The sequence below is a fragment of the Neoarius graeffei genome, chromosome 11 (genome assembly GCF_027579695.1).
Source record: "Neoarius graeffei isolate fNeoGra1 chromosome 11, fNeoGra1.pri, whole genome shotgun sequence".
NCBI classification, from domain to species: domain Eukaryota; kingdom Metazoa; phylum Chordata; class Actinopteri; order Siluriformes; family Ariidae; genus Neoarius; species Neoarius graeffei.
The window spans coordinates 70,334,277-70,348,390 of NC_083579.1; the positions used below are offsets into that span (position 1 = coordinate 70,334,277).

Here is a 14,114-nt window from a genome sequence, read left to right on the forward strand (position 1 = left end):
AGATAATGAGATGAGATGAGATCTAATTTTAATTTTCTGGTTTTCAATTTCTCATAAATAAATTAATGACTGATGGAGTCCAATTTTTTTCTGCAGTGAATAGATTTTTGTGTTAAAGTAATTCTGGTGAAATTAGTTTATTACAAATAGTTTATTTGTGGGGGGGTTTCTCAAATTTTTCTTCGGACAAGTAAATTTGCTTTCAACTTGCCCGACAGGACAAGTGGTTTCAAAAGTTAATGTAGAGCCCTGCTCAATTTCTCTTTTGATGTGATTTCCTTACTAGGAATTTCCCAGCAGCCTTCCTAGTCACATGATATATCACTGGAAAGCCCAGGATGTACTCTGTACAAGACACCAGGATTCAAGCTTGAAAGAGTAAGAGGGTGTGCACGTACACTACCGTTCAAAAGTTTGGGGTCACCCAGACAATTTTGTGTTTTCCATGAAAAGTCACACTTTTATTTACCACCATAAGTTGTAAAATGAATAGAAAATATAGTTGTGGCAGTTCGTGTAAATGGGTGGAGCACAGAAGGACGGCAGGACAGAACTGAGAATACAAAAACTCTTTATTCAGCTTTTCAGCTGTAAATACACACACAGACACACGCACACACATCAGCTATCTGCTGTGGAGAGACCCCCTCTGCTCTCACTCTCTCTCCTTAAGAAGGGCGCGGTCACTGGGAAGACACACAAACACATCAATTAACAACAGGTGTAATGATTCTGCCACTTAACTTCCCCGACTCCGCCCTCCTGTCACAGACCGATGCTAGACCACGCCCCCGCTGCCACATACCCCCACCGCCCGACTCAGGCCGGGCAGCCGTCCGGCCCGCAGCCGACTCCCCCCCCCCCCCCCTTGACGGGAGAGGAAGTCCGCCACGACCATCTGCGCCCCCGGCCTGTGGATCACCTTGAAGTTAAAGGGTTGGAGTGCGAAAAAAGCCCGCTGGCATTGCTCCGTCCACTGGACCGGATCTGGTGCCCCCTTTTTAGTCAGATCAGTCAGCGGGCTGGTGACGTCCGAATAATTAGGTATAAACCTACGATAATAGCCAGCCAGCCCCAGGAACTGTCTCACCTCCTTTTTGGTCTTGGGCCTCGGGCAGGCCGCAATCGCTGCAGTCTTATTAATTTGGGGACGCACCTGCCCGTTGCCCAAGTGGAAGCCCAGGTACCGTACTTCCACCCGCCCAATCGCACACTTCTTCGGGTTGGCCGTGAGACCCGCCCACCTCAGCGACCTAAGGACGGCCCTCAGGTGTTGTAGGTGCCGCGGCCAGTCATTACTATAAATAATGATATCATCCAAGTACGCGGCTGCATAGGTGGCATGGGGGCGGAGGACCCTGTCCATCAGCCGCTGAAACGTAGCAGGCGCCCCAAACAGCCCAAAAGGAAGTGTGACGAATTGGTGTAAGCCGAACGGTGTGGAAAAGGCCGTTTTTTCACGGGATAATGGAGTCAAGGGGATCTGCCAATAACCCTTTGTTAAATCCAGTGTCAAGTAAAAACGAGCCGTGCCTAGCCGATCGAGCAACTCATCAATACGAGGCATTGGGTACGCATCGAATTTAGACACCGCGTTGACTTTTCTATAGTCCACACAGAACCGGACCGACCCGTCGGCCTTGGGTACCAAGACCACCGGGCTGCTCCAGTCACTGTGGGACTCCTCGACGATGCCCATTTCGAGCATGGCCTCGAGTTCTTCCCGAACCACCTTTTTCTTGTGTTCGGGTAACCTGTAAGGGCGGCTACGCACTACCACCCCCGGGGGCGTCTCAATGTGGTGCTCAATGAGGTTAGTGCGGCCGGGCAGGGGTGAGAACACGTCCGAAAATTCGGTCTGCAACTGGGCAACCTCCGCGAGTTGGGTCGGGGAGAGGTGGTCTCCACAGGGGACCGGAGAGGGATGTGATGCCAATGTTCCTTTTTGAACCTCCGGCCCCAGCTCCGCCTTCTCTGGAACCACCGACACCAACGCCACAGGGACCTCCTCGTTCCAGAGTTTGAGGAGGTTGAGGTGGTAAATCTGTAGCGCCCCACCCCTGTCCGTTCGTTTCACCTCATAGTCGACGTCCCCGGCTCGCCGTGTGACCTCAAAGGGTCCTTGCCACTTGGCGACTAATTTAGAGCTCGATGTGGGCAAGAGTACGAGTACTTTCTCTCCCGGTGCAAACTCTCTAAGGCGCGTACCCTTGTCGTACAGGCGGGTTTGCCGCTCTTGGGCCTGCTGCAAATTCTCCTGGGTTAGTTGTGTGAGTGTGTGGAGTTTTGCGCGCAGGTCAATAACATATTGAATTTCATTTTTGCTTGGTGAAAGTCCCTCCTCCCAATTTTCTCGCAGCACATCTAAAATGCCGCGCGGCTTACGCCCATATAATAATTCAAACGGGGAGAACCCCGTGGAGGCTTGGGGGACTTCTCGCACTGCAAAGAGCAAGGGTTCGAGCCATTTATCCCAGTTACGCGCGTCCTCACTTACAAATTTCTTAATTATGTTTTTAAGGGTGCGATTAAACCGTTCCACTAAGCCGTCCGTTTGTGGGTGATAAACGCTGGTGCGGATCGGCTTAATACCTAATAACCCATACAGTTCCTTCAGTGTTCGTGACATAAACGAGGTGCCTTGGTCAGTCAGAATCTCTTTCGGGATTCCAACTCGGGAGATGACACGGAAGAGTGCCTCCGCAATACTGCGTGCTGAGATATTGCGAAGAGGCACCGCTTCCGGGTATCGCGTTGCATAGTCTACCAGAACTAATATAAAGCGGTACCCTCGTGTTGACCGATCTAATGGCCCGACGAGATCCATGCCAATTCTTTCGAACGGGGTCTCGATTAACGGTAGAGGGCGCTAAGGCGCTTTTGGAATGGCCGCTGGGTTTACTAACTGGCATTCGCGGCATGCCGTACACCACCTACGGACATCGCCGCAAATCCCCGGCCAATAGAATCGGGCCATTATTCGGGCTAGTGTTTTATCCTGCCCTAAGTGTCCAGACATGGGATTAAAGTGAGCCGCCTGGAATACCAATTCCCGGCGGCTCTTCGGAATTAAAAGCTGCGTGACTCGCTCTTTCGTTTGAGTGTCCTGCGTCACTCGGTATAATCTATCCTTCATAATCGCGAAGTAGGGGAAGGACAGGGTGGCGTTCGGCTGGAGCGTTTGACCATCGATTACTCTCACTTGGTCAAAAGCATGCCGCAGAGTCTCGTCTCGCGATTGCTCTAATGGGAAATCCGCGAGGGATTCCCCAATAGAGAGAGGAGGAGCCGGCGGCTCCTCACTCTGGCGCGGAGATGACGTAGACGGCTCTGTGACAGCTGCTCCCGCCAAAGCGACACTGGGACCTCCCCCTGTCAAATGGCAGGACCCACTCTTGACTAAGTGTGTCATTAAACCCCGAAATCCCGGCCAATCAGTCCCCAAAATTAAGTGGGTAAGGCGAGGATTAACCGCCGCCTTCACTATAAATTTTTCCCCTCTGAAAATAATGTGGACCGACACTAAAGGGTAGTTGTGAACATCCCCGTGCACACAACACCTTCACCAATTGTGCTCCCCCCAATGCCTCATCTTGCACCAGGTTTTGGTGGATTGAGGTCTGATTACAGCCCGAATCCACCAACGCCTGATATGTATCCCCTTGGATACTCACCGGTATGCGATACGCTCCGGCCCGATCGAGGGCGGCTCCTGGCGCGTTGGGGATCCGAACCACCACGCCCACCTCCATTATCGAGCACTGCTGTTGGAGGTGGCCCGGTTCCCCGCAGCGCCAGCAAACCGGCCCGGGCTTCCTCTCTGCACTAGTGCTCTGGGGCTCACTCACCTGAGGGGGGGGGGGAGAGACAGACACAGAAGGGAGACACGGAAGGGCACCGCGGGTGCGGCAGGCCGGCTGAGGTGGCGCCGGCCCCCGTCTCCGCGGTGGGGGAATGGGGCGAGTAGAAGACACAGGAGGAGGGGAGAGAGAGAGAGAGAGGAGAGAAGAGGTCGTCTGCTGTCCTGCCGTCGGGACAGCTGCCAGATGATCCTCCGCCAGCTCGATTGCCTGATCCAGCGACGCCGGGTGGTGGCACTGGACCCACTCTGCGGTTCCTGCTGGTAGACGCGCAACGAACTGTTCCAGTACCACCTGGTCGATGAGTCCCTCGGCGTCGCAGCTGTCGGCCCTCAACCACTGCCAGCAGGCGTCCCGGAGTTGCTGGCCAAACGTGAACGGCCGGCCGACTTCCTCCAAGCGCAGAGCGCGGAAACGCTGATGATGTTGCTCCGGGGTGCGTCCCACCCGCTGGAGGATGGCCCGGAGAAGGTCCGCGTAGGCCAGCCGGCGGTCGGCGGGGAGCTGTAGTGCGGCCAGCTGCGCATCTCCCGTTAGCAGGGGGAGGAGGCGCGCCGCGCGCTATTCCACCGGCCACCCCGAGGTCTCTGCTACCTGCTCAAAGAGCGTGAAGAATGCCTCGGGATCGTCCTGCGGGCCCATCTTCGTGAGGGTGAGGGGGGAAGGGCCCGCGGCGGTGGAGTTGGTGGACCCCGCCGACGCGAGGAGGTGCCGGAACGCCCGACGATCTTCCTGTTGCGCCAGCACCAGGGCCTCGAACCGTTGTTCTTGCTCCTTTCGGAGGGTGAGCAGCCCCTGGTGCTGGCTCTGTTGGGCCGTGGCGAGGGCGTGGATCAGGTCGGCGAAGGTGGAGGACTCCATGGGGCTGTTGTCTTCTGTGCTCATTTCCCGGGTTTCAGCACCACTGTGGCAGTTCGTGTAAATGGGTGGAGCACAGAAGGACGGCAGGACAGAACTGAGAAAAACTCTTTATTCAGCTTTTCAGCTGTAAATACACACACAGACACACGCACACACATCAGCTATCTGCTGTGGAGAGACTCCCTCTGCTCTCACTCACTCTCCTTAAGAAGGGCACGGTCACTGGGAAGACACACAAACACATCAATTAACAACAGGTGTAATGATTCTGCCACTTAACTTCCCCGACTCCGCCCTCCTGTCACAGACCGATGCTAGACCACGCCCCCGCTGCCACAATAGTCAAGACATTTTTCTGGCCATTTTGAGCATTTAATCGACCCCACAAATGTGATGCTCCAGAAACTCAATCTGCTCAAAGGAAGGTCAGTTTTATAGCTTCTCTAAAGAGCTCAACTGTTTTCAGCTGTGCTAACATGATTGTACAAGGGTTTTCTAATCATCCATTAGCCTTCTGAGGCAATGAGCAAACACATTGTACCATTAGAACACTGGAGTGAGAGTTGCTGGAAATGGGCCTCTATACACCTATGGAGATATTGCACCAAAAACCAGACATTTGCAGCTAGAATAGTCATTTACCACATTAGCAATGTATAGAGTGGATTTCTGATTAGTTTAAAGTGATCGTCATTGAAAAGAACAGTGCTTTTCTTTCAAAAATAAGGACATTTCAAAGTGACCCCAAACTTTTGAACGGTAGTGTAAAACAAATGTCAACTACAGAGGACACAAGTCTATGTGTTGGTCATCAGGAGGATATTCCAAAGGTTAAAGGTCACCCTCACCACTGGACACTAGCAATAATAGTCATGGAAATGTTTCTGGTCCTCTACTGATCGTGTCTCCTGCACCACTTGTGGGTGAAAACTGGTCTTAATGAATGTGGTCTATGCACAATGCACCACTGGCAAGTTTAGAGTAAAACATCGAGGGCAGCCGTGACTCACTCGCCCCATATGTACATTTAGTCATATATTTTTTTAGTAATTCGAACTCCATTATTCAGTGCATAATATTAAATATGTGTTTTGATGGACTGGAAAAATATCTTCTTGCTCTTTTTCACTGCAAGTGGGTGTTTGTTTTGTTTTGTTTTAAAATTCACTCATGTTCACAATGTCGTTTCTCCCTTTTTGTTGTGTAGACTCACAATGATGTCATGTTGTGCATCATCTATGGTCATTGGTCAGTGCTAATCAGTAGGAAAAGTGGCATTTGGTATACTGGTATACTGGTTGTCCAACTACAAATGATCCTTTTCTTGAATAGAGTTGCGGTGAAAAACAAAACTGAATCAAGATAAAGATGTTGTGCAGTCTATCAAGGTGCTGATGGAAATCTTACCTCTTTGTTGGATGTTAAGTTGCACGGCTGCTCTAACAGAGCCAACAGGGTTGACAGCCTGGCACTCATACTGGCCCTGGTCATGAGGGGCCACTCGAGAAATACGCAGTGTGCCAGTGGACAGGACCACATGACGCCCATCAACCTGGAGAGGACTGCCTGGGATTTCAGAAGGGAAAGATTCCATGAGTTTAAATTTAAGTTTTACAGAACCGTAACATGTGATTTTTCTTTTAAATTCCTATGCCATTATTCTGACGGACTCAGTCATGATTTTTGACCAAGTATTTCGTTATTTCAACTTACCAAGTAAGGCTGAAAAATATTTTTTTTATTGCTATTTCATTATTTTGATTGACTAATTTGTTATTTTGACTTACTGAGTCATTATTTTTGACTTAGTATCTCGTTATTTCCACTGACTAACTCGGTGTGAAAATATTTTTATTGCGATCTCATTATTTTGACTTACTAACTTGTTTTTACAGAATTAAAAATACCTCACAATGCATCAATAAAACTAATTTACTAAATTTTACCTTATAATTGTTATTATAGCCATCAAAAATTTTCCGTGCAGGGATTGGCCAAGGATGGCTCACGTGACATAAAATAGTTCCACCATTGATTAAGCAATGTATCTCATGATGTTAAAAAAATAATAATAATAAAAAAGGGTTATGGTGTGAGACAGTCATGGTATATCCTGGATATATCATGAACGGACATTGCAGTTTCAAGCTATACGGACGACTCGAGTCTTTTTTTTTTTAAATACAATAAAAACAGACAAAAATAGAAGTCATGACTAATACAATCGATACAAAACCATTAACATTTCAGCCAGGAGGAATTTTAACTGAACACATTAAAATAACCACACAAATCAATAGTTTTAACAGTGTCCTGATTTTGTGAGTCAGTAATTGTTTTTATGTACTGCTTGGTCTCTTTTTCAAATCCAAAAAATAACAGTTTCATAACCGACTCTATTCACAGCGGTGGCTCTGTGAGCATTTCTCTGTGTGTAGATCTACATATCATGATCTAGCCTGGTGAGGCAAGCAATAGCATACAGTGGTGCTTGAAAGTTTGTGAGCCCTTTAGAATTTTCTATATTTCTGCATAAATATGACCTAAAACATCATCAGATTTTCACACAAGTCCTAAAAGTAGATAAAGAGAACCCAGTTAAACAAATGAGACAAAAATATTATACTTGGTCATTTATTTATTGAGGAAAATGATCCAATATTACATATCTGTGAGTGGCAAAAGTATGTGAACCCCTAGGATTAGCAGTTAATTTGAAGGTGAAATTAGAGTCAGGTGTTTTCAATCAATGGGATGACAAATCAGGTGTGAGTGGGCACCCTGTTTTATTTAAAGAACAGGGATCTATCAAAGTCTGATCTTCACAACACACGTTTGTGGAAGTGAATCATGGCACAAACAAAGGAGATTTCTGAGGACCTCAGAAAAAGTGTTGTTGATGCTCATCAGGCTGGAAAAGGTTACAAAACCATCTCTAAAGAGTTTGGACTCCACCAATCCACAGTCAGACAGATTGTGTACAAATGGAGGAAATTCAAGACCATTGTTACCCTCCCCAGGAGTGGTCGACCGACAAAGATCACTCCAAGAGCAAGGCGTGTAATAGTCGGCAAGGTCACAAAGGACCCCAGGGTAACTTCTAAGCAACTGAAGGCCTCTCTCACATTGGCTAATGTTAATGTTCATAAGTCCACCATCAGGAGAACACTGAACAGCAATGGTGTGCATGGCAGGATTGCAAGGAGAAAGCCACTGCTCTCCAAAAAGAACATTGCTGCTCGTCTGTAGTTTGTTAACGATCACATGGACAAGCCAGAAGGCTATTGGAAAAAATTTTTGTGGACGGATGAGACCAAAATAGAACTTTTTGGTTGAAATGAGAAGCGTTATGTTTGCAGAAAGGAAAACACTGCATTCCAGCATAAGAACCTTATCCCATCTGTGAAACATGGTGGTGGTAGTATCATGGTTTGGGCCTGTTTTGCTGCATCTGGGTCATGATGGCTTGCCATCACTGATGGAACAATGAACTCTGAATTATACCAGCGAATTATAAAGGAAAATGTCAGGACATCTGTCCATGAACTGAAACTCAAGAGAAGGTGGGTCATGCAGCAAGACAACGACCCTAAGCGCATAAGTCGTTCTACCAAAGAATGGTTAAAGAAGAATAAAGTTAATGTTTTAGAATGGCCAAGTCAAAGTCCTGACCTTAATCCAATCGAAATGTTGTGGAAGGACCTGAAGCGAGCAGTTCATGTGAGGAAACCCACCAACATCCCAGAGTTGAAGCTGTTCTGTATGGAGGAATGGGCTAAAATTCCCCCAAGCCGGTGTGCAGGACTGATCAACAGTTACCGCAAACGTTTAGTTGCAGTTATTGCTGCACAAGGGGGTCACACTAGATACTGAAAGCAAAGGTTCACATACTTTTGCTACTTGCTGATATGTAATATTGGATCATTTTCCTCAATAAATAAATGACCAAGTATAATATTTTTGTCTCATTTGTTTAACTGGGTTCTCTTTATCTACTTTTAGGACTTGTGTGAAAATCTGATGATGTTTTAGGTCATATTTATGCAGAAATATAGAAAATTCTAAAGGGTTCGCAAACTTTCAAGCACCAATGTGGGTAATAAATAAATAAATAAATAAATAAAAGGTTAAAAAACAAAAAAGTTATGGCATGGTACATTGCACATGTGCAGGTCGAAGGTCATTCAGACGGAAACAACAAACATGTCTGCCTGCAGTGAGTTTATGCCAAGATTCAATCTTAACACTTTCAGTTTGGTTTTTTTTTCATGAGGGATATAAATCAAATATACCATACACTGAGAGGCTCCTGAAATTATGGATTCTCTTCAGTGACTGGCTGCAACCCTCACAAAATAGTACGATACCAGTCACCTCAGAGAATCCATAATTTCAACCGGAGCCTCTCAGAGCATGGTATATTTGATTACTAGTTATTTATGCTGTTTCTCAGGTTGTCAGTAGGCCAGACATTACCTTCAGACATTCACTTGATAAAAATATGTAGAATGATTCGTAATTAATTAACATGATATTCCAGAATAGTAAGTGGCTGTATTTATAAAATAACACAGATAATTATACCGTACATACAGGCCACTTTTTCCATGGAACAAAAACATTCTATTCCCTTCTAGCGGGTTTATTGTTAGCATGCAATATTATCATATTGCTTATCCAACATGTATTACACCACTCTACCAAATGGAAAATGAGCGTGCAATATTGTTATAATATTGCACATTGTCAAGACAACACGAGGTTACATGTGAAGATCCAATGACAAAACTTTTCTGCTGTGCATGTGCACAATCATTTCTTTGTCAGCTGGGAAAGAAAGAAGATGGAGTGCTCGGTTTAAGCACTAAATAAATAAACTGAATACTGAAACTAAAGACGCGCTGAACACCCAAAAGTCTACCAAAACTTCACTGCATATTCTTCACGCATATTTACAAGAGAAAAACATACCAACGAACATTGAAAAACTGGAACAGAGACATGTCGGAGATGTAAAATTTCCACGCTAGCGAGGGACTGTGATGGTTTGTTCACAAACATGGTCGCGAGCTTGTTTCATTATAAGCGGAAGATTTAAAGAGACCGACGTGCTGAACTCCCGAAAGGCCACCAAAACTTTATCATATATTCTTCACGCATATTTACAAGAGAAAAACAGACAAACAGACATTAAAAAAACTGGAAAAGAGAGCAATAGCGAAACTATTGTCAAAGTTCTACTTGGAGGTGAGGAAAAGTGACGGAGACTTTTACAAGAGGACGTCACTCATGGACTTCACTCAGTAAAGCCCTTTTGTTTTGAACAACTGCAATGTAACAATTAACTCCGTTCAAAGTTACTTTTGGTAGGAGTTAATTGTTACATTGCATTCCATTCAGCTAGCATGAAATAGTTCAGATATACCACGAAAAAAAGCCAGCCAAAATTATTTAAATTAATAGTAAGATTACAAAAAAAAGAAGTATCACTTTAGGATAGATCCTAAAAATATCAGTATGACAAATTCCAACATTTACATTTTAATCGCTTAACTTAAAAATCAAAATGAAAAGTTTTGATGAATTAATCTATAACCATGCAGTCGTAGCTACAGCCTATGACAGACTTTTAATGTGGTACTTTTCTGTCAGAAAATGGTTAAGTTGTGCATCACAGGACATAAAAAGAAATGAAGCTGATTGTATTTATAGGTAAAACGTGTGTAAAGTGTGTTCGTCTTCATTAACCCCTTCAGTACCCTTGGACGAGTCATGTACGTCATGGAATCTTTTACCGCTGTGCCTTATGACGTACGCTACTCGTCTGTAGAATCAGACCAAGGTGGGTGGAGCACAGAAGCACGGCAAGCCAGAACTGAGTTCTCAGAAACTTTTATTTTTAAAGATATATGTGGCTTTTCAGCTCATTCACTCTCTCACACGCACACACATGCATTCTGGTTGGGAGAGAGCCCCCTTTCCCTGCTCTCTCTCTCCTTTTAAAGGGCGCGGTCACTGGGGAAGACACACAAACACAGGTTAATTCCCATCGGGTGCAATGATTCCACCACTTACCTTCCCCAACTCCACCCTCCATTCACAAACTGACGCTTGGCCACGCCCCCGCTGCCACATACCCCCACCGCCCGACTCAGGCCGGGGAGCTGTCCGGCCTGCAGCTGACTCCCCTCCCCCCTTGACGGGAGAGGAAATCCACCACGACCATCTGCACCCCTGGCCTGTGGACCACCTCGAACTTAAACGGCTGGAGTGCCAGATACCAACGGGTGATCCACGCGTTGGCATCCTTCATGTGGTGGAGCCACTGCAGGGGCGCGTGGTCTGAACAGAGGGTGAAAGGGCGCCCCAGCAGGTAGTAGTGGAGGGCGAGGACCGCCCACTTGATGGCGAGGCACTCTTTTTCTATGGTTCTGTACCTGCCCTCGCACACTGACAGCTTCCGGCTGATGTACAGCACTGGACGGTCCTCCCCCTCCACCTCCTGGGACAGAACAGCCCCCAGCCCTCTGTCCGACGCGTCCGTCTGCAAAACAAAGGGGAGAGAAAAGTCAGGGGAGTGTAACAGTGGCTCCCCACACAGTGCAGCCTTTACCTTACAGAAAGCTCGCTGACATTGCTCCGTCCACTGGATCGGATCTGGTGCCCCCTTTTTAGTCAGATCAGTCAGCGGGCTGGTGACGTCCGAATAATTAGGTATAAACCTACGATAGTAGCCAGCCAGCCCCAGGAACTGTCTCACCCCCTTTTTGGTCTTGGGCAGGCCGCAATCGCTGCTGTCTTATTAATTTGGGGACGCACCTGCCCATTGCCCAAGTGGAAGCCCAGATACCGTACTTCCACCCGCCCAATCGCACACTTCTTCAGGTTGACTGCGAGACCCGCTTGCCTCAGCGACCTAAGGACGGCCCTTAGGTGTTCTAGATGCTGCGGCCAGTCATTACTATAAATAATGATATCGTCCAGGTATGTGGCCGCATAGGTGGCGTGGGGGCGGAGGACCCTATCCATAAGCTGCTGGAACGTAGCAGGCACCTCAAACAGCCCAAAAGGAAGTGTGACGACCTGGTGTAAGCCAAACGGTGTGGAAAAGGCGGTTTTCTCTCGGGATAGTGGAGTCAAGGGGATCTGCCAATATCCCTTTGTCAAATCCAGTGTCGAATAAAAACAAGCCGTGCCTAGTTGATCGAGCAACTCGTCAATACGAGGCATTGGGTACTGTTACGACCTCCCACTACTAACAAATTTAGACACCGCGTTGACTTTTCTATAGTCCACACGGAACCGGACCGACCCGTCGGCCTTGGGAACCAAGACCACTGGGCTGCTCCAGTCGCTGTGGGACTCCTCGACGATGCCCATTTCGAGCATGGCCTCGAGTTCTTCCCGAACCACCTTTTTCTTGTGTTTGGGCAATCTGTAAGGGCGGCTACGCACTACTACCCCCGGGGGTGTATCAATGTGGTGTTCTATGAGGTGAGTGCAGCTGGGCAGGGGCAAGAACATGTCAGAAAATTCTGTCTGCAACTGGGTGACCTCCATGAGTTGGGTCGGGGAGAGATGGTCTCCACAGGGGACCGGAGCGGTGGGTGATATCAATTTTCTTTTTTGAACCTCCGGCCCCAGCTCTGCCTTCTCCAGAACCACCAACACCAATGCCACGGGGACCTCCTTGTTCCAAAGTTTTAGTAGATTGAGGTGGTATATCTGTAACGCCCCACCCCTGTCCATTCGCCTCATCTCATAGTCGACGTCCCCGACTCGCCGTGTGACCTCAAAGGGTCTTTGCCACCTGGCGATCAATTTGGAGCTCGACGTGGGCTACAACACGAGTACTTTATCTCCTGGTGTGAATTCCCTAAGGCGCATGCCCCTGTCGTACAGACGGACTTGACGTTCTTGGGCCTGCCGCAAATTCTCCTGGGTTAGGTGCGTGAGGGTGTGGAGTTTGGCGCACAGGTCAATAATGTATTGAATTTCGTTTTTACTGGTCGAAGGCCCCTCCTCCCAATTTTCCCATAGCACATCCAGAATGCCACACGGCTTACGCCTGTATAATAATTAGAACAAGGAGAACCCCATGGAGGCTTGTGGGACCTTTCACACTGCAAATAACAGGGGCTCGAGCCATTTATCCCAGTTGCGTGCGTCTTCACTTACAAATTTTCTAATTATTAGATTAGATTAGATAAAACTTTATTGAGGGCGGCACAGTGGTTAGCGCTGTCGCCTCACAGCAAGAAGGTCCGGGTTCGAGCCCCGTGGCCGGCGAGGGCCTTTCTGTGTGGAGTTTGCATGTTCTCTCCGTGTCCGCGTGGGTTTCCTCCAGATGCTCCGGTTTCCCCCACAGTCCAAAGACATGCAGGTTAGGTTAACTGGTGACTCTAAATTGACCGTAGGTATGAATGTGAGTGTGAATGGTTGTCTGTGTCTATGTGTCAGCCCTGTGATGACCTGGCGACTTGTCCAGGGTGTACCCCGCCTTTCGCCCGTAGTCAGCTGGGATAGGCTCCAGCTTGCCTGCGACCCTGTAAAACAGGATAAAGCAGCTAGAGATAATGAGATGAGATGAAAACTTTATTGATCCCTTTGGGAGGGTTCCCTCAGGGAAATTAAGATTCCAGCAGCATCATTACAGATAAACAGAGAAAAGAAACAGAGAAAACTTCGAGATAAATTAAAATAAATTAAGTATTTACATGTACAAATATAAAAGGATAAGATATGGGGAAGAGAGGAAGGGGGGAGGGAGGAAGAAGTGGGGTTAGGGTAAGTGTGTGTGTGTGTGTGTGTGGGGGGGGGGGGGGGGGGAGCAGGAAAAATATTGCACTTTATATTGCACATTGTCCGGTATTGCTTATTGTTAGGCTAGGCTACTGCTCCTTCTCATCCTCTGTCCTCCTGTTACCCCTCCTCCCCCCCAGAGAGGAGTTGTACAGTCTGATGGCGTGAGGGACAAAGGAGTTTTTGAGTCTGTTCATCCTGCACTTGGGAAGGAGCGTTCTGTCACTGAACAGGCTCCTCTGGTTGCTGATGATGGTGTGCAGAGGGTGACTGGAATCATCCATGATGTTCAATAGTTTGTCCATAAACCTCTTCTCTGCCACTGTCACCAGAGAGTCCAGCTTCATGCCGACCGCAGAGCTGGCCCGCCTGATCAGTTTGTCCAGCCTGGATGTGTCCTTCTTGGATGTGCTGCCCCACCAGCACACCACGGTGTAAAACAGGACACTGGCGACCACAGACTGATAGAACATCCACAGGAGTTTCCTGCAGATGTTAAAGGACCGCAGCCTCCTAAGGAAGTATAGCCTGCTCTGTCCCTTCCTGTATAAGTGATTGGTGTTGCAAGTCCAGTCCAGCTTGCTGTCCGGC

General features: G+C 47.6%; 1 protein-coding gene across 5 annotated transcripts in view; it reads right to left on the bottom strand.

The window, feature by feature from the left end:
• Positions 1 to 14,114, bottom strand: part of LOC132894609 (peroxidasin) — a 300,221-nt gene that overhangs the window by 76,176 nt on the left and 209,931 nt on the right. For all 5 annotated transcript variants that reach the window (XR_009655662.1, XM_060934684.1, XM_060934683.1 and 2 more), the window contains exon 12: positions 6,129 to 6,287. Coding sequence is in view for 4 of the 5 variants with exons in the window: in XM_060934684.1 (XP_060790667.1) it covers positions 6,129 to 6,287 (159 nt within the window). In the remaining variant the exon portion in view is untranslated. The remainder of the gene's footprint in view (positions 1 to 6,128; positions 6,288 to 14,114) is intronic.